This window comes from Cricetulus griseus (assembly GCF_003668045.3).
Source record: "Cricetulus griseus strain 17A/GY chromosome 1 unlocalized genomic scaffold, alternate assembly CriGri-PICRH-1.0 chr1_0, whole genome shotgun sequence".
NCBI lineage: Eukaryota > Metazoa > Chordata > Mammalia > Rodentia > Cricetidae > Cricetulus > Cricetulus griseus.
The window spans coordinates 160,743,615-160,767,710 of NW_023276806.1; the positions used below are offsets into that span (position 1 = coordinate 160,743,615).

General features: G+C 37.2%; 1 protein-coding gene across 5 annotated transcripts in view; it reads left to right on the top strand.

Moving 5' to 3' along the window:
• Positions 1-24,096, top strand: part of Cep83 (centrosomal protein 83) — a 107,844-nt gene that overhangs the window by 57,923 nt on the left and 25,825 nt on the right. For all 5 annotated transcript variants that reach the window (XM_027392657.2, XM_035450692.1, XM_027392658.2 and 2 more), the window contains 4 exons: positions 710-841; positions 12,595-12,709; positions 14,136-14,280; positions 14,388-14,537. In XM_027392657.2, coding sequence (XP_027248458.1) covers positions 710-841; positions 12,595-12,709; positions 14,136-14,280; positions 14,388-14,537 — 542 coding nt within the window. The remainder of the gene's footprint in view (positions 1-709; positions 842-12,594; positions 12,710-14,135; positions 14,281-14,387; positions 14,538-24,096) is intronic.

Genomic DNA, 24,096 nt, shown 5'->3' on the forward strand with positions numbered 1-24,096 from the left:
GTTTTTCTTCTCTGGTAAACGAATACTTTGAGTATGTATCACTTTGAAGAAATTTCTGTCAATTTAGAGACTTCAATGAGAATCTGAATTGTGTGCTAAGGTCAAAGCTTTTTTGCTGGTACTTCAGGAGGCTCCAGGACAGTTGAGAATTTTGAATTTTTGCCTCTCTATCTTCCTTTAGAAGAAAATTTTCATTGATTGTGGATTTTCAGCTATTTCATATTTTTTATTTTGTGTACACAGATATGTATGTGAGTGCCTGTGTACCACAGCACATGTGTGGCAGTCAGAGGCTAGCCAGTAGGAATTGGTACTCACTTTTCACCATTTAGGATCTGGGGATCTATTTGTGGTCGTCAGGCTGGACAGCAAGTTTTACCCGCCTCTCTGGCACTTGTCAGCCTCCTTTTCTGTCTTCTAAAATGCTTTTCCATAATTTGTGGGCTAGAAAGTCTAAAACATGTTAGAATTATGTCAGCATTCCCATACTAAGGTGTTAAATGGGTATTGTAAGTACATTCTCTCCTGAAAGAAAAGATTTGAATTCTATAGGTTGGTTTGAGAAAACTGTTACTTTGGGACATGTTAATTGGTGCTTAAATTTTGAATAATTATTTTTGTGTCTGATTGCATATACACTGTATAAAAATGCTTTATGTAATATAGTGTGAAAGATTACATATACATTTTAAAATCTTTTGTCTTGAAGGCTGAAAAGCAGTCGGCTAAACTACAGGCTGAACGCTTAGAAAAGGAGCTACAATCAAGCAATGAACAAAACAATTGTTTAATCAGCAAATTGCATAAAGCTGACCGAGAAATAAGTACGCTGACCAGTGAAGTGAGTTGCCTGCCATACTTCATCTAGAGAGCATGAGATTACACAATGATGTAGAAATTGGGTGTTTGAATTCCCTATAGTGAAATCTTTTTTTTTACCCTGTCATTCTGCCTTTTAAATGTGATAGATTTCTAACTGCTTTTTGTATTCTCTGCCCATCAGAGTTCTGTATGACCTGACTCTTTAGTCCTTCCTCAGCAATCAGCATCCTTTTTCCTTCTTAGTCACTTCACTCCCTCACTGACTTGCTTTGAAAAAGACCCTTAGGGTCTTTGTGCATATGTGCCTGCCATGAACTTTCCTTCCTTTCTTTAGCTGTAACCTAATATAAGAGGCCTGCCTTCCTTGTCTTAAAAATAGTGAACTAGTATTTTCCATTTTCTGCCTTGTTCTTTGCATTCCTAACCTGTTCTGTTTTTCTTCATACCTCCCTTTTTTTTTTTTTTTAAAGATTTATTTATTTTATGTGCATTGGTGTTTTGCCTGCACGTACGTCTGTGTGAGGGTGTCAGATTCTCTGGAACTGGACTTAACAGGCAGTGTGAGCTGCCATATGAGTACTTAGGATTGAACCTGGGCTCTCTGGAAGAGCATCCAGTGCTCTTAACTGCTGAGCCATCTCTCTATTCCCTCTTCATAGCTCTTAATAGCATTTGTTGTATTCATTTATTTTATTTTCTGTGTGTGCCTGTATGTATGTATTGTTTTACGTGTGTGTCTGGTGCTCAAGGAAGCCAGAACAGGGCACAGATCTCCTGGAATTAGGATTACAGATGGCTGTTAGCCACTTTGTGGGTTCTTGGAACAGAACCTGGTCCCTTTCAAGGTCAATGTTCTTAAACCACTGAGACATTACCCCAACCCCTACTTGTTTTTAAATCTCTCCTTACCACTTTCTCGTTTAACCAAATGTCAGCTCCATGATAGCAAGGACATTACTTTTATCACTACAGTCCGTCTACTTCCTGGAAAATCACATGTACGTAGCAGATGCTAGTTAATATTTCTAAAGTAAGTAATTTTAACAACTTAATTTGCTTTAAAATTATCCTTAAAAATCTAACTTGAATGTTTTTAAGTCATCTTTATGTCATCAAGTTTTTCTCAAATTCCAGTTTTCCTTATCAAATGCAGTCTGTGTATATAAGGTAGTTCAAAACCAGAAATAAGATAGCAGCGACAAAAGTATTGTATACAACATCTAAAGCCAAACGCAGTGTGGAGTCAGAACTAGATTGATAACAGATAGTTTATTAAGAAAGTACTCAAGCAACAGCCAGTGACCAGGTTTACACCAGGTGCCTGCTAGTCTGCTCAGCCAGGCGGGAGAGAGAAAAAGAGGGCTGAGTGAGTGCCTTTCTGATATCTAAACCATTGCTACTTCACTCTGACCACGGCCAAGTGGCGTGGCCCAAGTGGAGTGGTCAGCTTTTTTTCGTACATTTCTGCTTTTAGTCTAAAGAGGATTAAAGCTTAACAGTATAAATTATCTATAATTAACAATCATAAGGGTGAATTACAAGAAGTTACAATAATCTACTAATATCACATCTTAACTATGTCTATTCCAACTAAACCTTAAAGTCATCTGAAAGAGATGTCCAAGCTTGAACACCTCCTTCCAAACCCAACCTCAAACAATAGGAAACTAGTCCTAACTAGGTGTCAACAGTGGGGAAAGGGGCGTAGTATTCTCCAAGTTACTTCCTGCTGAAATGGCACGATGATAGCCTCATGGGGTCCTGTGGGAAGAAAATGTTAGAGTAGTGACAGTCTTAAGTGGATTATATCCAATCCGTGTTTGGTGGGAGATGCTTGATTGATTGAAGGTCTATGTTGAAGTTCTTGTGTTGATTGGAGTCAGTACCTGAAGTTCTGGCCAGAGTGTCAGTCGAACCGAAGCAAGATGGATCCAGTGGACTTGAGGAGGTGTGGTCCATTTTCTTTCTGGAGTGTTCAGGGATTGTTGTCAGGCAGTTCTTCATTGGCTGTGTGGAACTCAAACATAAATGTTAGCGAGGAATTTTTACTTTTATATGTATGCATACCGGGAAATGCAACAATGGGAAAATAACAATTATGAGATAATGTATTCTTTGAGAAAAAGAGCCAAGAAAAGACAAATGACAGTCCCCAATTTTTCTCTTATTCTGTATTATATCAATTGGCTTCTTGATATAGTACAGAAACTCTGAATTTCATTTTAACAACATGCTTGGATTTAGAGGATGAAAGCTAATTGAATAGGGACTATGAAATAAAGAGAAATATATATATTTATATATATTATTAATATGTATGTATTTTACCATATGGCACATTCCTTTTGTTTGATGGTTATAGCTACCTTGTCTTCTTTAAGTATCTACCTATGCAGTGTCTTTTGACTTCTGGAGATGAGTTTTCCTGTGAAGATAAAAACAAAACACTTCCCTTTCCTTTGTGAGGTTTCTATACCATTTATAATTTCGACTTGAATCTTGATCAACTTTGATGGTATCCAAAGTTTTTCTTCTCCTGTGGAAACAAAGGTGAAACCGCTTCCCCAACGTAACACATGTCCTGGTTTCCATACAGAGGTCAATACATCTTTGAAGTATACCGGCTGATTCAGTTCAGCAGTTCTTTCCGTAGTCTTTCTGCAGTTGTTTGTCCTTTCTCATTAGCATTAAGAAAGTTTTGTGTTAATAAAACATTATGTAACCTATGTTTGGGGGTTTTCATTCCTCCAGCCTGTTTATGGAGCATTTCTTTCAGTGTACAATTAGATCTCTCTACCACTGCTTGTCCTGTGGGATTGTGTGGTATGCTGGTTACATGCTTAATGTTATAATATTTGAAAAACTGTTCCAGTTTTGTGGAGACATATGCTGGAACATTGTCAGTTTTTATTTGTGCAGGTATACCCATAACGGCCATCATGTCTAACAGGTGTGTTATAGCAGAATTGACCTTTTCAGAGCTAAGAGCAGTAGCCTGTTGAAACCCTGAAAATGTGTCTATAGTATGATGCACGTGTTTTAAATTTCCCAATTCTGCAAAGTGAAAAACATCCATCTGCCAAACCTCATTTCTCCGAATGCCCTTAGGATTTCAGCCTGCTGGCAATGGAGCTTGATTATAAAGGAACAGGTAGGACAGTTTCTCACTATCTCCTTGGCTTGTTGACAAGTGGTGGTGAAGTGGTGTCTCATATGTACACCATATGAGACAACCTATTCTTTGATTCCTTTAAGGTCTTTTAGTTGTATGGGTTCCCATTGATATGTCATGTGGCCATGTGGATGCTTTTTGGACAGCAGTTTTTCTGTCATAGTTGCTGGGAACACCATTGGTGTACGCACAACCACCTTAAGAAAGTTTTCCTGATGTTTGAACGGAGTAGGTGCATTGGATTGGGAGTAATCCAATTCTGTGTCATCTAAAGCTTGTAGCCTGGCAACCATAGTCTCATGTAGAGATTGAATCTCATGAGTCATGTGAGATTGTAAGAGTTTCATAGAATCAGTACCTTTCCTTATTTCTACATGTACATGTGCTTCTAAACCTTTAATATTCTCATCCTTAGATAGTATCTGAATGGCATGTAAATTGCCTTCTAAATATCCAATCCTAGACTCCAGCTTTTGGCCTGTGGCAGTAGATTTCTTAGATATGGAGTGAACCACCTGTGCTAGGTCGCCAATCCTGACTCGGTTCTTAGCTAGTTTTGCATCCAAAGCATCAGACATGAAACAAATTTTGGTTTCTATTTGGCGATGTGTGTTTTTCTACTTGTGTTAGTAATGTAGTATGGCCAGACTTAGTATTCTCAACTTCTTTACGTAAACATGGAAGCATTTTTGAAATCCAATTTCCTGGCTTGCTTTCATATCCTGCATCCAATTTGCTAAGCTGTCCTTTTCCCTGTGTCTCAATCCTCTAGTTAGAGCTATCATATGGACTATAAAGCTGACTGCTAACATAGTATATAGGTACCTCACTGGCAAGTCATAAGCCTCCTCTAACATTGAATTCACGTAAGTAGCGATAGTATTCCCAATTTTCCCCATTGTCAGATATTCTGCCATTCTGCAAATTTACCTGTACCAGTTGCTGTCCATCTGCAGTAACTGTGTTTGACCAGCAGGTGGCGCAGGTGGCCGGTTGTGATGGCGCAAGTGCGGAGGTGAAGTCTTGTCTCAAGACTATCTGAATAATATCTGAATGCTTTCCAGACCGAGTTAGAACAGACGGAAGGGATTGACTGTTGTTAGAAGAAAAGGCTTTGGAAAACCTGCAGGGCCATAGCCGGTCACAGCACCAAGCAGTACCGGTTCCTGGTATCAAGTGGTATCCGGTGCTATGTGGCTGAGCACTGGACATTCCCTATGGTGGCTGCAATGACTAACACGGAAAGGAAGGAGCCTGCCTCAGGTAGGGAAACCCGAGGAAGGTAGGGGGCAGAAACCACGCTTGGGCTGGGAGACTGACCTGGGAGGAATGAAACCCCCGGGCAGCTTCCTAGCAGTGCAAGTGGACGGGTGCAGGAAAAACTCTGGCATGTAGTGCTCACAGGCGTTTCTCAGCAAGAGGGGTGGTAGGGAAAGGTGTATGGTTACCCGGGCGCCGATGTGGCAGGGGAGTAAATCTTGCCAGAGGTCACGACCCATCCGTGGATTCAGATTCAAAACTCCTGACACCAGCTAAAGCCGAACGCAATGTGGAATCAGAACTAGATTGGTAACAGATAGTTTATTAAGAAAGTACTCACGCAATGGAGCCAGTGACCAGGTTCACACCAGATGCCTGCTAGTCTAGTCATTATACATTCTTGGTCAAGAATTTCCTGAGATGGCTCATGGACAGTGTATAGTGTGTGAAGAGATAAAGTGGGTCACCCCGCCCCACCCCACCCCCACACAATTGAGGTATCTTGGTTCCAGTGAAAATATAATGCTTACTGGAAGTTATAATGCTTGCCAAGAAGTTAGACTTATACTGTCTGTCATCTTTTTTCCCTTTTAAAATCTGATTGACTTTGTTATGGGACTGTGACAGCTGGGTAATAGAGAGGAATTTCTCAGCTCAGTTCCAGCTTGGTTTCTCTGTACTATGCATGCATGATGGGTGGAATCTTTTGCAAAAGAGCCTTATCTAGTTCTGGTTCTGGTGGCAGCCAGAAGCAGTGGTTTCCGAATACCGAGGAAGAGGGGGCAGAAAGAATATTAAAGCCTGGGGCCTCCCTGACCAATAACTTGTAAGGACCTATCCCATCCCTGGCCCTGGGGGTTTGTTAGTAACCCTTGGCCATGAAATCAGTTTTTCCAGCTTTGCAGGGCACTTCTCTTAGCATTCTTTTAAGCCCAGTTAATAGGTTTCTGTATGGGTGTTTTACACTCTGTTTTAACCTGTTGCCATGTAACTATCCATCATCTTAGTCTCTTTCTTGTCATGAACCTTGTGACTATTTGACTTCCTATATAATTTTATCTACAGAAAACTAATGTACTAATAACTCAGGCTTAGAATATTCTTGGTACCATTTATATAGTTTAAGTGGCATTCTGTTTTGGGAAATGACTCTGTTGTATTAGTATAAGTTTAACTTTAAATCTTTTTTTTTAAGCATTTCGATAAAATTGGGTTTTTGTTCTTGAAACACTGAGACTGTAATTTTAGATGTATTGGGTGTCACCCTTGGCTTTTTTCTGTTAAGAGCCAGCAAGATGGCTCAGTGGGTAAAGACCTGCATTCAATTCCTAGTATTTACTCATGAAAGTTGTCCTCTGATCTCCATACAGGCACCTGGCATTTGTATGTCCCTTACTCCAATTGATGTAATTTTAAAAATTAATACTATTCCATACTGCAGATTATATATCTAGTGAGTTTTTTTGTTTTAATTTATATCTAGCATACAAGTTGTTGTGTATCTGATGTTTCATATAGTTTATCTGACATAAATGATACTAAAAGTAAGTAAAATTAGGCAAATAAAATATATGTTTGTTTTGAGACAGGGCTTCTCTAATTATGTAGCTCTGGCTGTCCTGGAACTGACAGTGTAGATCAGACTGGCCTCAGAGATCCACCTGCTTCTTCCTCCAGAGTGCTGGGATTAAAGGTGTGAACCACCGTACCCAGCTACAAATACAATTTTTAAAGGTTAAATATGCACGCGCGCGCACACACACACACACACACACACACACACACACACACACACACACACACACACACATTCTTTTCTCCTCTTCTCCCCACCCCCCTTTTTGTGACATTAGGAGTGGAATTTATGCTTTCGTGCATTCTGGACAAGCATTCTACCAATGAACTACATTCCCAACCACAGCTATTAATACTTTTTAATTTTATATATCTATTAGTTTATAGGTTTAAATTTAGGTTAAGTTTAGAAATTATGCCATTTTAGACTAGATAATGAAATACCATGGGAAGTCCAAGAGCTTTGAATCAGATGAACATATTTTGAATCCTAACTCATTCTTTGTATTTTTTATTTCTAGTGCATCCTTAAATATGAAAATAAAGAATACAGATTTTGTATTTTTCCCAGAGACTGTCTGGTCAGTAACTGTGTAACCTTAGGAGAGCTATTTCATATCTTCAATATCTTGTTGATTTCAGTGGGATCCAGTTTCCTAAGTACAACAAGACCTTTTTCCCTTTATCACTAAGAATCCTTCCAACTTCTTATAGTATAAACCCCACTAGAATTGAATCAATGACGTGGCTTCTTCCTGATTTAGGACAGCAGATAGAGATTACATGTCTGCAATGATAAGCGTGTAACAAAATTTCGATTCCCCCTCCAAATAAAAACAGATATAAAACACAAATTAATAAACTCAGGACATAGGGAATTCTCAAGTTTTTCTTCAAATCCTATCTACATAGTTTTGCTAAGTAATATTTAAGTATCCAGTATTTACAGTTCATTGTTTTAGATCCAAGTAGCCTGATGGGGTTCCTGCATACCTGGAACTTTAAAAGTAGCAATAGGACATTGGGTATGCGAGACTTTGGTGGTGGCTTCTAACTCTGGGTGGGTGGGTGGGGCTATTGCACTCCGGTTTGCTCCACCCTAGTTTTCTGGCTCACCTGTGTGGTGACCCTTTTCTCCTGTATTCTGTACATACACCCTTCACTATTGTTCTTCCTTTTTTCAAGTTAGAGGATAAATGGTGCCTCTTATTCTACTGAAGGAAAGCAGCAGTTTGACATTATTTCTCTATGCTTGTTTAATAGCACTTTGCTGAGAATTGCTTGTATTTTTTAAGGCACACTTGAAGTAGTTTGCATATAAATGGAGTATTCGATATATCCTTCAACTTTAGACAAAGCAAGTTTCATCTAAAATTTTATATGTAAAAGGATTGCAGGAAGGATAATTTTAAAAATATTTCTAATGTGAGTGTCACAGTTTTCTTTGCAACTTGAAATTTTCATCAACATTTTGCAATCCTAGCAAATGGTTGTTTGCAATGCAAAGGAACACCTGGGGTATGTTTAACTAAGTTATTTAAATTTGTAAATGTTAGGCTTTAGAACAAAGTTTTGTCAGTGTCAATGGCTCAGATTAAAGGCATTATCATAGATGACCTAAAAATGATGTCCCTAATGATGAAATTTCACATCCAGTGAAGAACATTAAACTGCTTCATGAGGTTTTCAATCTTTAGAAATCTAAGTTAGTTATGGAAAACATCCCTCAAAATTGTGACTACTCAGTTAAGTTATAGAAGTCATATCATGTCAGAATTTAGAAAAAGGCTGGAATTTTAAGTATCTCTTTGAAATTCATAGCCAGAGTTTCTGGTGTAACACATTTTTAAACTAGCTTGTTTCTCCTTCATTGTGTTTTCTCAGGTTTTTGTTTTGTTTTAAAATTTACTTGTTTTACATGTATGAATGTTTTGTCTGCATGTGCGTATATGTGCCATATTTGTGACTCGTGTCTATGGAGGTCAGAAAGAGGGCATTGGATCCCTTGGATATGGAGTTACAGACCATTGTGAACAACCATATGGGTGCTGGGAACTGAGCCTGGGTTCTCTAAAGAGCAGCAGATGCCAGCCCCCCCTCAGTTCATTTTGTAGATTTGTCTACTTTTACAGATTTTGAGTACCTATAAGATGCCTAGTGCTTCCATTTAAAAGTCTGTTTTAGCAGAATATTTGATTCTGTGTTATCAAAAGCATAGAGCAAACCTCAATTTAAAACATTCATTTAAGACAGTATATTAAGGCAGAGTAACTTAGCATGGTAAAGATGTGTGAGGCCATGAGCTCTTGAAGTGAGGTTTCTAGTCTCTGTAGGAGTTGGGAAGCCTGAGCCCAAGGGATATAATGGTAACGGCACTAACAGCAGAAGTTAGGGGTATTTGAACTTGTCATTTGTGTGCATGTTGGACTGTGGAGACAAAGATCATGATCAGGTATCTTCTTCAGTTGTTCTCCACCTTACTTTTTGACACAAGGTCTCCTTTGGATAGCAAGAGAGACCAGTCTAGTTTGTCTAATCTGGCTGCCTAGTCAGCCCCAGTGATCTGTCTGTCTGTCTCTGTTGCCTTAGCTCTGGGATTAGTGACTTGCCACACAGTTTTTCTTTTTAGCATAGGTCCTGAGGATCCACTCTCAGGTTTTCATGCTTGTAAGGTAAGCAGTTTACTCACTAAGCTAGCTCTTCACTACCCATTTTCATGTTTTTAACATTCCTTTTTAATGTTTTTATATTTTAAATTTAAAATATATTTTACAAATTTAATAATTACTGGCTATGTAAGTAAATCCATTCCTTTCAGATCATAGAAATATGGCACTAAAGAAAAACTTAAGGTCTATATAAATATAAACAAGTAAGTTCTTTGAGCATATGTAGTCCAACAGCATAAAGCAGCCTGTTCCTGGCCCTGTTGAGTTTGTTTCCTTTTTTTTCTGTGTGTATGTGTTACACATTTTTCTGTGTATGTAGAGCCCAGAGGTCAATGTTAAGAGGTCCTCAGTTGTTGTATATCATTTTATAACTAGGTTTTAAAATATTTTAAATTCTTTTAAAATTTACTTTTCTGTGTATGGATGTTTTGCCTTCATGTATGTCTGTGCACATATGTGCCTGATCCCTACAGAGGCCAGAAGAGGGCACAGATCTCTTGGGACTGGAGTTACAGACAGTTGAGACCTGCCATGTGCATTCTGGGGAACTGAGCCTGGTTCTTCTCTTAACCACTCTGCCACCTCTCTGGCATCATTTGTGTAATTTATCTATGTGAGACAGTCTTTCACTGAACCTGGAGCTCACTGACTGAACTAGACTGGCTGGCCAGCCAGCTCTAGGGACTCACCTGTGTCTGTCTCCCCAGCACTGGGATTACAGGTGCACCCTGCCATGCCAGCTTTTTACTGGGTACTTGGAACTGAACACAGTTCCTCATGCTTGTGCTGCAAGCACCTTGCTGACTGACTCAACCTTTCAGCCCAAAGTATGTTTTCTTAATTTTAGTGAGATTAATATAAAAAGTTTTTACTTAGTTTTTCTTGGGGTTACCTGGAAATTAATCAATTATTCTATGAAATTGGCTTGAATCTGTTACCTCATTAATAGCTGCTGTAGTGTAGTTTAGGGTCTTCTTTGCCATTCTCAAATTTTTGCAATTAGTGTATAATAGCAACTTATAACTATGTCATTGTAATTATAATATTTTTCTCAGCATTTTTATGTATTTAGAAACTGTTCTTAAAATTATGGCATAGTAAGAAAATTTAAAGTGTTGAAACACTAGCACAAAGGTTGCTATTTTATATTTACATGTCATTTAGTGTTGCACAAATTAATTTGAAAGGATCTTTAAATTACGACTAGCAGTGTTTTTGTTTTCCTGAGATGTATATTTTATATGAGACCATTCCTTGCAATGTTTTCAATGCCTTTTGTAGACAAAACTTCTTCTAATAAAAAACTTCTGTCAGTGGTTCTTCTTTTTGGCTCTTGGACCTTTACCTGATTTGTGTCTCAACTCTCATTTTCATTGGTTGTTGGGTTTTATTGGGCTCTACATAACTTAATCTTTTTCTACCATTCCACATTTTTGTGGTTTGGCTTGTATATGTTTATAGTTTTCTATTCTAATTCTGTAATCTTAAACTTTGGTATAAGTCAAAGTACAGGTTTATCTAACCTTTATATATGTAGGTTAAAGCTTAATGCTTTTGTACATAATTTTAGAAGTTTGTGTGAAATGTTAATAGTGTGAATGATTGGAAAGACAAAACTATTTGCTGCTGTATTCCTGACTCTAGAATTGTACCTGGCACTTAATGAGCATTCAGTAAATATTTGTTGGATGAAGTAATACTACTTATGAACTAGAATTATTTGCTAGGAATATTTAGACTAAAAATGATAATGTGATGGATTAATTATGGAAAGTATTGAAAATTGTTCACATTCACCTGGGATTTTAGAAGAAGCAGATTTTGAAATAAAGGATTTATGTGATTTGTACCTATCCCCTTCTTTCTACCTCACTTGTATGTAGGCATGCAAACACATTTAGTCTCCAAGTTCAGTCGATCCTTTTTTGGCCTATTTTATTAATTCTTTTGCTGTGAGTTGCTTTCTTTGCTTTTATTTCTTAACGTAACTCACTTTGAATCATAGTTAGCTTTCTAAAACAAAGTTAATTATTCTACCTTGAATAGCTAAGCAAGTGTGTTGAGCACTGTGCTGGATAATTTTATATCAACTTGACATAAGCTAAAGTCATCTGAGAGGAGGGAACCTCAATTAAGAAAATGCCTCCTTAAGATCCAGTTGTGGGGCATTTTCTTAGTGACTGCTTGGGGAGGCCCAGCTCACTGTGGGTGGTGCCATTCCTTGGCTGGTAGTCCTGGATTCCCGGAAAAAGCAGGCTGAGCAAACCAGCGGAAGTGAGCCAGGAAGCAGCACCTCTCCATGGCCTCTGCATCAGCTCTTGTCTCCTGGTTCATGCCTTGCTTGAGTTTCTGTGCTGACTTCCTTGATGATGGACTATGATGTAGATGTATAAGCCAAATAAACCCTTTCCTCCTTAGTCATGGTATTTCATCATAGAAATAGTAACTCCAACTAAGACAATAATAACTCCTATTCCCTGCCATCCCTCTGCAGATTTTGTGTCTACCTGTGCTTTATTGTAAGGGGTAGCTCATTGTTTAAAGAGCAGATTATATGATGTTATTCTTAATTAACATTTTATATGCTGTTCCTACTACCTAGAATGCCTTTGCCCATTTTGCCACTTTTTTTTGTTGTGTTTTGAAATTAGACACAGCCATGTAAAGCCTTAGATGGTCTAAATTTACAGAGATCTGCCTACCTCTACCTCCTGAGTAGATTAGAATTAAAAGTGTGCACCACCATGCCTAGCTGTTTTTTTTCCTTTTTAAAAGCAAAGTTTCAGCCTCCCCCTCTCCCCAATGTTTTGACTTGTCAGTGGATGTTAGTTATGTGCAGTTAAGATTTTTAAGGCAAGATTCAGCCCTGGTGACTCTATCCAAGTATTTGTAAATAATGCCTTAGTTCCACTAGGAAAAGATAACTTTTGTTTGGTATCTCTGGGACTCCCGTGCTGTTTTGGGCCTTGGATACTTTCTTGGAAGTTACTTATACCCTGTAAGATTATTTCCTTATTTCTGCCTATGCTCTTAGGTGTATGTACTGCATGATAAGAAAATGACCCAATAGTAATTTCATTTTCTAATGACCAACAGGTGAAAGAGCTCAAACATTCAAACAAACTAGAAATAACTGACATCAAACTGGAGGCAGCAAGAGCTAAGAGTGAGCTAGAAAGAGAAAGGAATAAGATTCAAAGTGAACTGGATGGTAATATATGCTTTCCCTATTATTTTCAGGTCTAAATTCAGATTATTAAAACAAAGCAACCTGAGTTCTTTTCCAGATTCTCGGTCTTAATAGAATTTTAATACTATAGTACATGAGGACTGTTTTTATTATGTTGAATGTTTTGTTCATTCTGTGATCTTTTTAAATGAACTATCTATGTTTATATACTAGTTCTTGATTACTGTGTGAATTAAAAGAAACATTGAAAATATGAGCTTGTCCTTCATGTGCTTATAATTTTAAATACTTGTTGATCATCTGGTTATTAGGCTAAAGAATATAAGGAGGAAGGTTCAAATCATAATTTTTTGTTTGCTTTTGCTATAAATCCTAGGCCAGTTATTGAATCCTTGTTCAATATGTTCTTATTTTTAAGCCTCATTTTAGCCTTAAAATGTATCAAGATTTCTTAGAGGTTAAGTTTCTTTGTTAACTACTTTAACAGTCTGTCCTTGGGCTATAACTGTGATTGAGTTGACCTCTGCTTTTTCCAAGTAGAGTTTATTTATATTAATGATTGTTTTGACTATTTCTATGTATTATCAGAGTTAAGAATAAATTTTTTTAGTGTTAGGTTCGGGATCTATTGGATATATATATATATATATATATATATAGTTTTTGGGGGACAGGGGTTTCTCTGTGACTTTGGAGGCTGTCCTGGAACTAGCTCTTGTAGACCAGGCTCCTCTCAAACTCACAGAGATCCGCCTGCCTCTGCCTCCCGAGTGCTGGGATTAAAGGTGTGCACCACAGACGCCCAGTGGTGTATTATGTTTTTAAAGGTTAAATATAAACTTACTATAGTTATTTATCTCTAAAATACCACAAAATTTGAGAATTCTCTCAATAAGCTTGAAACTTTCCTTATTGTTTATATTTTTGTTAGAAATGTAGCATATTTGCTAGAGTCCTAGGTTTCTTTTTGAAGGATTCAGGTTTTTTTTTTTTTTATTGTTGTTGGTTTATTTTTAATTTACTATTACCAGCTTGTTTATGATACTATCCTGGGGCTCCAGAACTTCTGTAAGAAGTCAAATAAATAAGCCTCTGGCTATTCATCTCTGATGATGTCTCTACCTCCCAAGATTCTAAAGAATAAGTGTACATTTTGAAAGATTTGTGTATATATGTGGTTAAAAAGCAACAACAAAAATTCTCTTCAAGTTCTTTCACTGTTATTTTTCAAAAGTTCTGATGAGCTGACACTCTGTGAGGACCTTTAAGAATATCTGTCCAAAAGACCATGCATGTTCTTTTGTTTTACTAGGTTTTAGATGCTTGTTAATTGTAAGCTTTCATGTTAATAATTTTAACATTGATCATCTGGTTATTAGGCTAAAGAATATAAGGAATTCATGTTAATATTGAATTTAATTTATTTTTTCTTCTAAAAATATACTAGGATTGCAGTCAGACAATGAAATTCTCAAGTCAGCTGTTGAACACCACAAAATGCTCCTGGTGGAAAAAGACCGTGAGTTAATACGTAAAATACAAGCTGCCAAAGAAGAAGGTTATCAAAAACTTGTAGCATTACAGGATGAAAAGTAAGTCCTTAGTACCTTAGTTTGTTTAAAGTTGTTGCTGAAAACATTGGACACTCAGATCATCTTTATTGTAGTTCTTGTAACATAATTATCATCTGTTGTTTTAGGCTAGAACTTGAGAACAGATTATCAGACTTAGAGAAAATGAAAGTGGAACACGATGTCTGGAGGCAGTCTGAAAAGGATCAGTGTGAAGAGAAACTTCGGGCTTCACAGATGGCAGAAGAGGCAGCGCGAAGGGAGCTTCAGAGTATTAGGTTAATTTTTATTTTAAGATCCTTTGAGGGGTGGGGCCCCATAGTGAGTAAAAGTAGCACCGAAAACTCCTCTATACCTTTTACCCCAAGTCTCCATATGGTAGCAGATTTCCTAACTGTATAATAGTAATCAAGCAGAAGTTAGCATTTCAATAAATCAGAACTATTTGCTTTATTCAGATTTTACCATTTCACTTGTTCCTTATCTTTAGTCCACTATAAAATTGTTTTCACTTTTAATAAATAATCTTAGGCTCCTTCACCGTAATTTGGGACTATGTAAATATTCTCATTAAACATTCTACTAATTTTAGCATCCATTCACCATTCTTGTGTTTTCTTAAGTATTTTCATCATTTTTTCTACATCTATTATTTGGAATTTCAAAGAGTCTACTCTCTCGTAAATAACATTTTAATCACTGTAGACTAGTAGATTCTTAGTTTCTTCTATGAATTGCACTGTACTTCTATGTGTAAACTATCTCAGATTTGATTATTAGATGCTCAAACCACTTACTGAGGATTTCCCCATTTCCTAGCATCATAGGAATCATAGCATCAGGACTGTGGTTCCCAACCTTCCTGAATATGTTGCTACGTTGTAAGTGTGATTTGCTACTGTTATGAGTCATAATGTAAATATCTGTGTTTTTGATGGTCTTGGGTGACCCCTGTGAAAGGGGTTGAGATCCATTGGTTGAGAACTGCTGTGCTAGACTTTGCTTTGACTTTCCTTGCCCCAGGTCTGTAATTTGCCATTTCTTGAAGATGCTTTGGTTTCTTTTTATTGGAGAGTGGTTCAGGAATGATATGGGATACAAAATCTCAGTCTGGGATTATCTGTTAGTACTAGAAATGCTTTGCATTTAGTTCCTTTCAGTAAATTGCCTATTTGCAAGTTAAAATAGAGTATTGAAATCTCTGCTATTTTGGAACAGTGTCCCCTTTAATTCTGTGAGATTTTGCACATTTGGGTGACCACAACTTGACATTGGGTATCTTCTTCTATTGCTATCCATCTTATTTTTTTAAGATGTGGGTCTCAGTGAACTTGGAGCTTAGTGTTTAAGCTAGACAGTCTGGCCCTTGAGCTCCAAGATCCCCCTGTCTTTGCCTCCTAGCACTGGAGTTGCAGGAGTGTACTATGCTCTTCGAATAGGTGTGGGGGATCTAAACTCATGTCTTCATGCTTATAGAGCAAGTACTTAACCTACTCACCCTTCTTAGCCCAGATTTCTGTGTTTTGATGGTCCAGTACATATCCAACTGCTTGTAATTGTTATATATTCTTAGTGCATTGAATTTTTCATTTTATAATGCCCTTCTTGCCTATTATAACTTTATAAAGTTTAGTCTGTTTTGTTCAGTGTTGGTATATTTGCCATGGCTCTTTTCTGGTTACTGTCCACATGGGGTGTGTTTTCCATGCTTTCCTTTTCATTTTATTTGAACTTCAAATTTATAGTGAATGCTTTGTAGGTAGCATTTAGTTGAATCTCATTGTTTATCCAGTCTATCATTGGCTGCCTTTTGATTGGTATATTTGATATGTTTGCATTTATAATAAGTAATTACTGATCAAAGAAAGAATGGTTATTTTGCAATTTTCTGTCTTTAAGTTTCATCTCACACACCCCCACTTCCCTTCAATAGTGTTCTCTTTGTATTTAATTCTTTGCTTTTCTGATTTCTTTTACTCTGTACTTTTGGTAGGACGAATGTTTAAATTCTTTATTTTCTTTTAATTGGGTATTTTATAGCTGTGATCATCAAGGGATTAACATTCATATCTCGATGCTTTTAATACTTTTGTTTGAATTTATATCAGCATAATTGCAAAGACATACCCAAACTCTGCTCCTTTTCATTTTTTCCACATTGTTTGCTTTTGTTCATGTCACAAAATTATATATCTATGTACCATATGTCCCCAAACACGGTTTTATTCCAATGAATCAATTTCTTAAATTAATTAGAACAAATTGTGGAGTTATAAACTAAGGTTACAATAATACTAGATTTTTAAAACTAATTTTAAAGTATGTAAGTCTCTTAAGCCATTAGTAGGCAAGTTATAAATTAGTTACAATGATAGTTTTTATAGGACTGGAGAGAAGGCTCAGCCGTTAAAGGCAAGGCTCACAACCAAAAATAAGAGTTTTTATAATTTCTCGTGTGCCTACTACTACTGTCTTTATTACTATTACTCTTTTTGTGTGTGGATTTGAGTTCTTATCTAATATGCTTTCCCTTTACCTAGTTGGCCACACATCGACATTCCTTTTGCACAGGTCCTATAATTACCAACTTCCTCACTTTTATTTGGAATTTTCTTTCACTTTTTAAAAATTTTTAAAATGAACTTTATTATAAAATGTTTTAAATAAACATCTAAAAGAATTGCTTTTGCTGGATACAGGATTTTAGTTGAACTTTTTAAAAAATACATTAAATATATCCATCCACTGCTTTCTGGCCTGTTTGTTTTTTTTAAGGTTTGTTTTTATCTTATGCTTTTGTCTGCATATATGTCTGTGCATGTGTTCCTGGTACATGTGAAGGTCAGAAGAAGGCTTTGGATGGATCCCCTGGCACTGGAGGTCCAGATGGTTGTGAGCTGCTGTGTGAGTGCTGGGAACTGAAGCTGGGTCCTCTGGAAGAGCAGCTGATTCTTAACTACTGAGCCGCCTCCCAGGCCTGCGTCTGCTGTTTCTTAAAAATAAAATGTGAACTCATGATCCCCTTGCCTCAGCCTCACGAATTCTAGGGTTATAGATGTACTCCACAAACCCTTGCTCTGCATCGGCTTTTGAATGTCCTGGTCTTTAGTATCTGTCTCGCATGAAAAGACATGAATGGGTAGGCACTGATTCTGGGAGTTACTAGAGGTGATTTCACCCAGAAAAGAAGTACTAACTACCTATTTCTTTGCACCTTTTGGGTCAGAAGAAACAACAGACGGTAATCAAGGTACAGGTTTCCCATATTTGGGGGACATATAGCATTTACCTACTCTGGTTTCTAAATTGTATGCACAGCCCCGCCTGGTGGTATACAGAGCTACCTGAGACTTTGGCTGCTTCTGGTGGAAGTGGTGCAATACAATTAACTTATTTACAGTTGGAACCTTCCTCTGAAAGTTGCAAGTCTTCAGAAGGCTCTAGATTTTCAAATAGTTAGACTGATCCTGTTAATGTAGTTGCTGTCCAAGTGAGGAGACATATTCTTGATATTTCCCACTCTACAGCTTCCTTAAATCAACTGCATTAATTTAGCTTAGACAGTGGTTCTCAACCTGTGGGTTGTGACCCCTTGACAAACCTCTGTCTCCTAAAACATTTACATTATGATTCATAACATTAGTGAAGTTAGAGTCATGAAGTAGCAACAAAATAATGTTATGAGTGGGGATCACCACACATGAGGAACTGTATTAAAGGTCTCAGCATTAGGAAGACTGAGAACCCCTGGCTCAGAGAGAACAGGCTTTTAAAGCATGTGACACATTCCCCTTTACTGACTTAACGGTCCTTGAGTTTTTTATTTCCTTCTCTCTGAAAGAGTTAAAAAATTTTTTCTAAGTACTTAATCTTGTTATAAATGTATTTCCTTTTTGTTTTCGTCTTCTAGCTGTTAATGTTTATAAAGACAATAAATTTTTGTACATTACTTTATATTCTGTCTCAATACTTAATTGAGTTAATTCTCCTTTCACTTACTTCATTTAGAAGTAGACATAAGCTGGGCGTTGGTGGCTCACACATTTAATCCCAGCACTTGGGAGGCAGAGGTAGGTGGATCTCTGAGTTCGAGACCAGCCTGGTCTGCAAGAGCTAGTTCCAGGACAGCCTCCAAAGCCACAGAGAAATCCTGTCTCAAAACAAACAAACAAAAAAGAAGTAGACATAATTTTATTTCTTTACCAATTCTTAGACTCCTAACTGGCCATCTAAGTGCATCATCGAGTAGGAGAATAGATGGTAGGCACCCTTGCTGCTCATTCCCTATCTTATTTGAAGTCTCTATACTGTTTCTTCTTTGATTAAGAAATTAGCTTTAGGAGTTAGAGAGATGGCATGGCAGTTAAGAACACATGTGGCTCTTGCAGAGAACCTGCGTTCAGTTACAGACTGTTCAACCATCTGTAACTCCAGTTCAGGGGATCCAATGACTTCATTGGGTACCGGGAATGCATATGATGCATGTACTTAATGTGCAGGCAAAAAAAAAAAAATCATACACATAAAATAGATTAAAATTAGGTATGAAAAAACCTGCTTAAGATTTTGGTTGGAATTGTATTGACTCTATGGGTTAATTTAATAATACTAATACTTCCAATCCATGAATATCTCGCATCACTCCTTTTAATTTTTCTACCAGTCACTTCACTGTCATAATCATCTTGTACAAAGTTTTATGCCTATTACAAGTGGTGCTGTTTTAAAATGTTCTGATTATTCATTGGTGCAGTAGAAATAGTTGACTTAATGGACCGTGAATCCTATGCCTTACGAGATATTTAAAATTTGTTGTTGATGATGTTGTTGTTTTTGAGACAGGCTTTCTCTCTGTAATAGCCCTGGCTGTCCTAGAAGTTGGTCTGTAGACCAGGCTGGCCATGAACTCACAGAGATTCACCTGCCTCTGCCTCCCAAGTACTGGGATTAAAGGCGTGTGCTACCACTGCCCAGTTTGAGATTTTTTAATTTTTGAGTAGGAAAGAATATCCTTCCTCTTCTTGCTTCTCTTATTTTATTGTTGATTTTGAGTTTCATTGCATTGTGATTAGAGAATATTTCTACTTTATGCAACAGGTTAATATTTGATTTGTGATCAATGCTAGTACTAAGGTAAGGCAAGTGAAACATCCCTGGGTGTAAACTTTAAAGAGACATTCACTTGTAAATAAATAGTTTATTATAATCAATATTAATTAATTGAAATTATTAATTAATGTTGTGATTGTATCAATAAAATAGTAATTACTAATAATGTTAACTAATGAATCTCATATGTTAATATTTTGGTATCATATATTTTAATATATTAATATCACATATAGCAGTATATATATATATACATACACATATATGTGTATGTATACACATACATATATGCATATACAAGTGTTTGCCTGCATGTATGTGTACCATGAATGTGCCTGGTGCCCTCAGAACTCATAGGAGGGTGTTGTATGCTTTAGAACTGGAGTTACAGGTGATTCTGAGCCACCGTATGGGTGCTGAGAATCAGATGTGGGTCCTCTGCAAGAGACACAAATGCTCTTAATCACTTAGCCATCTGTCCAACCCCTGCATTTACCTTTATAGTCAGACTCTGGCATTTGCATTAACCTCAGACTGACAGTCTCAAAATTTGCATAAAATGGTCACCTCATTTGCCTCATGCTTATAGTGTGGCCAGTTTTTGTGGGTCTCATAACCACAAGTAGTTTCTTAGTCCACTTTTGTTACTTATGAAAGAACTACTCTGACAAGTGTGTGTGTGTGTGTGTGTGTGTGTGTGTGTGTGTGTTGTGTGTGTGTGTGTGTGTGTGTGTGTGTGTGTGTGTGAGGTTTTAGGATCTCTTACACTGTGATTCCAAAATCGTAAGTCTGCAATGTTCTTTGAGAGCCTTCCCCATATTTTGCATTTAGGTAGATCTATTACCAGACCTCATTATAGATGGTTGTAAGCTATCATGTGGTTGTTAGGAATTGAAGTAAGGACCTCTAGAAGAGCAGCCAGTACTCTTAATCTCTGAGCTATCTCTCCAGCCCAAGTAATTTATCTTTTGCATAACTTAAAGTCGTCTTTATTTTTATATCATTGCTTTAGGTTTGCTTGCTTATTTGGCTGCCCATAGGTAGCTATTGACCCTTTTAAAAATCATTTAATATAGACTATTTTCCATTTTTATCTTGAGAATTATTTGTTGTGTGTCATTTTCTTAAGACGAATTAGACGTATAGTTGGACATTTAAACCAGTTCCTTTACCATTTGGACTGCAGAGTAAATGACAGAGGTGATGGGTTTAGTAGCATTTGAAGGGCTCAAGTGATTCCTGTTGCATGTTTTTTCCTGATGTATGTCAGTTATAATCACGATTCTCTAGTCATGCTTGGTTCAGTGGCCTCATGCCTGTTCAAGAAATTCCTTTTTGGTGAACAACGGCCAGTCAGTTTTCAGTGGTTAAGCAACAGAACACTTGATTTCAGAAAGTTGGTCTTGAGGCACTGTCCTGAAGAGACTTGTTCTAGGAATCTCTGATAATAGAGAAACCGTGAACTGCTGCTCTTGCTTGTCACATTGATCTGCTTTCCCTTGGTAATGGGCATTGACATTATATGAAGGCAAGATCCTTTGCCGCTGAATATAGTATTATTGCTCAATGTAACTATTTAAATCTGAGGTTAAATTAATTAAGATTTTAAGAAATTAAAATTTCAGTTCCTCAGTCACACTGTGAAAAGTGTTCAGTAGCAACATGAAGCTAGTGCCCTTTCAAATTGAAACTTTGAGGTGATAATTTCCATCACCAGACAGGATCTTATCAGATAGAACTGTTGGACTGTTAAGAGTGGGCCTCTGTCTTTATTTTTCATGTTTCCACAACAGTTAGAACTAGGCTTATATTTACAGTCAGTACTCAGTAAATATGTGTTGAATGTTTAAATAGCACATCAGCTGTATGATGTAGAGAACCCAGACTTTGACCATCACAGTGAAAGGGTTTTAAAACAGCTCTGTCTTAATGTTATTCCATAATTTCCATTTAAGCTTTTCTACAGCTGGATTCTTTGTTGTAACTTGACCCTCTAGCCTACTTCTTATTTCTACTTCCATGATTATATTTAAAGTTATAAAATAATTATAGTTTATTATTCTCCCTCTCCACCTCTTCTCCCTTTCCTCCCTTCTTCTCCTCTTTCCATCCCCCCCCCCCCAGCTATCCCCACCTCAATCCATCCCATTCTCATTCTGGGAATCAAACCTTAAGTCTTACACTGCCATACTGAGCTACACACCTAGCAACAGCAGTCTGATGTAGCCTCTTTTATTCTATTACCATAAAGTATTTTGTGACTCAAATTTTCTTTTAAAGCCTCTTAATAAATGTCAGTCCCTTTAAGTGGAAATTATTCCTTCTTTTCCCCTCAAACAAGGGATCAAACAAGGAAATTGGCAGTGGCAAACTATTCTTGTTTTCAGATCATTATTTGGCCAAGTTGGATTAAAATGATTTTCTCTTGATATTTGTTGCATCTAATTTATCTCTAGTCCTTTTCCTTTTCCAGTTATAGTCTACTAATCTTTCAACAGTCATGGAGGTATTTGATATCTTGCTCAAACTGTCCCTATTTCCTGTCTCTTGCCATCAATTAATCCATTTTGATGAACTATTCATGTGTAGCTATGTAGGTTCTTGTATCCTCACGAAGGTATTTTTAAATGTTTATCATCCCATTACCTGCCCATGTCCTGGGCTTTGTCATCTCTCAGAACTATTCACTTCAACAATGTAATCATTTCTTTTTTTCTTTAATTTTACTCTCACTGGAGACACTGAAACTGGTAGCCCTTGTACTTCTCTTACTTCTAATCTGCCAACTTGCCTCTTGTCCTGATTAGTTTTTTTTTTTTTTTTCAACTTTACATGAACTTGAGTCATTTGAGAATCGGGAACCTCAACTGAGAAAATACCCTAACCAGGTTGGATCCGTGTTCCAGCCTGTGAGGGCATTTTCTTGATTGATAATTGATATGGGTGGTTTCAGCTCATAGGGAGAGGTACCACCCCCTGGGCCGGTGTCCTGGTTGTTATAAGAATGCAGGCTGAGTGAGCCATGAAGAGTAAGGCAGTAAGCAGTGATCCTCCAAGGCCTCTGCATTAGTTCATTTGTGTTCTTGCCCTGACTTCCTTGGATAATGGACTGTACACTGTAAACTTAAAAAAACAAGCAGACAAACAGAACAAAAACCCTTGTTCCCCAAGTTGCTTTTGGTCATGGGTCTTGTCACAGCAATAGAAATAATCCTTAGTAAGAGTGCTCTTAATTATGTTTTTGTTAAGGTCTCATTTCATTTATAGTCTTCACCTACAGTATATATTTAGTTTCTTTGTTTCAGACACTTATTTTGCCTTTATAGCCCAGTTCATATTCTCTCTTACATAGCCTTTACTAATCCCTTAATAAAAATTAACTTCACTTATTTTGTACTTTGCACTTTTATTAGAAGACTTCTTTTGACTTGGGACACAACATAAATAAAGATCTATAATAATCAAGAGGCATGTACATTTTATTCAATAATCTATCTTTTGAAACAGTTTCTACTTTTCTCACGCTTTTTTTTTTTACATTGATTTAAAACCACTGGTGTTGTTCTTAAACTCTTGTAATACCTACAAACTAATTTTATGTTAATGTCTGTTATCTTCTAGAATCTTAAATTAGTTATCTTAAAGCATGGGCTGTTTTTCTTCTGGGAAAACATCTCCAATCAGTTTTAGACTGTAAACTGGTATTGTTTCAGTAATGTGAACTAGAGGAGGGTCTATTCTGTGTGATTTGTTTCATGTCTTAATAAGATATTCTTTAACATTGGCTTCTTTGCCTTTAGCTTCTTTATGTAAGGCACTGTTGTTTTTAATCATATCTGTGTAATTCCTAATAATTAATAATCATTCCTCAGCCTTGACTTTAGGGACTTTGTTTCTTACTGATTGACAAAATCTATCCCAATTCTTGACCTCAATGAGATATATTTAGAGCCTAAGTTTTCTCATCTAGACTGTAACATACCAATGTTCTGAACTCTTAGGGTTTCATCATTATACTTTTGTAGAAAGAATTGTTAGCTCAGTGATCAAGGAGGACTAACTATGTTAAACATTCATGGAAGAGGGCCTGGGGTTGTAGAACGGTAGAGTGAATGCCTGTCTAGCCTGCATGAAACCTAGGTTAGATTGCTCAGCAGTTCCTTACAACAGGTGTAGTGGTGTACTTGCCTGTAATCTCAGCTTTTGGAGAGGTGGAGGCAGGAGGTTCAGAAGATTATAGCCATCTTCTGTCAGCTATGGTTGCATAAAAGTAGGATGTCAAGATGGCCTACAGGAAGAACATCTTAAGAAAAGAAAGATAAACATTTAATGAAGCACATTAACATAGTATTAAGAGGGTAGGGACAGTGAGATGACTCAGTAGACAGAGTGCTTGCCACCATGCTGGATGGCCTGAGTTCAGTCTCTGGAATCCATTTGGTGGAAGGTGAGAGCCAACTCCCACACTTGTTCCCACCCTCACACTTGCTGTGGCATGTAAGCATGCTGAAATGCAAAAAAATGACTTAAGGAGTGAAAATACAGCTGGAATTATGAAATAAGATTGTGCCTTACTGTGAAGAACAAGGAGAAGCATGCCTGACTCTTGTGTTTAGACTGGCAGTGGTTCTCAACCTTCCTAATGCTGTGACCCTTTCCTCATGTTGTGGTGATCCCTAACCATAAAGTTGCTGTTTCATAACTGTAATTTTGCTACTGTTATGAATC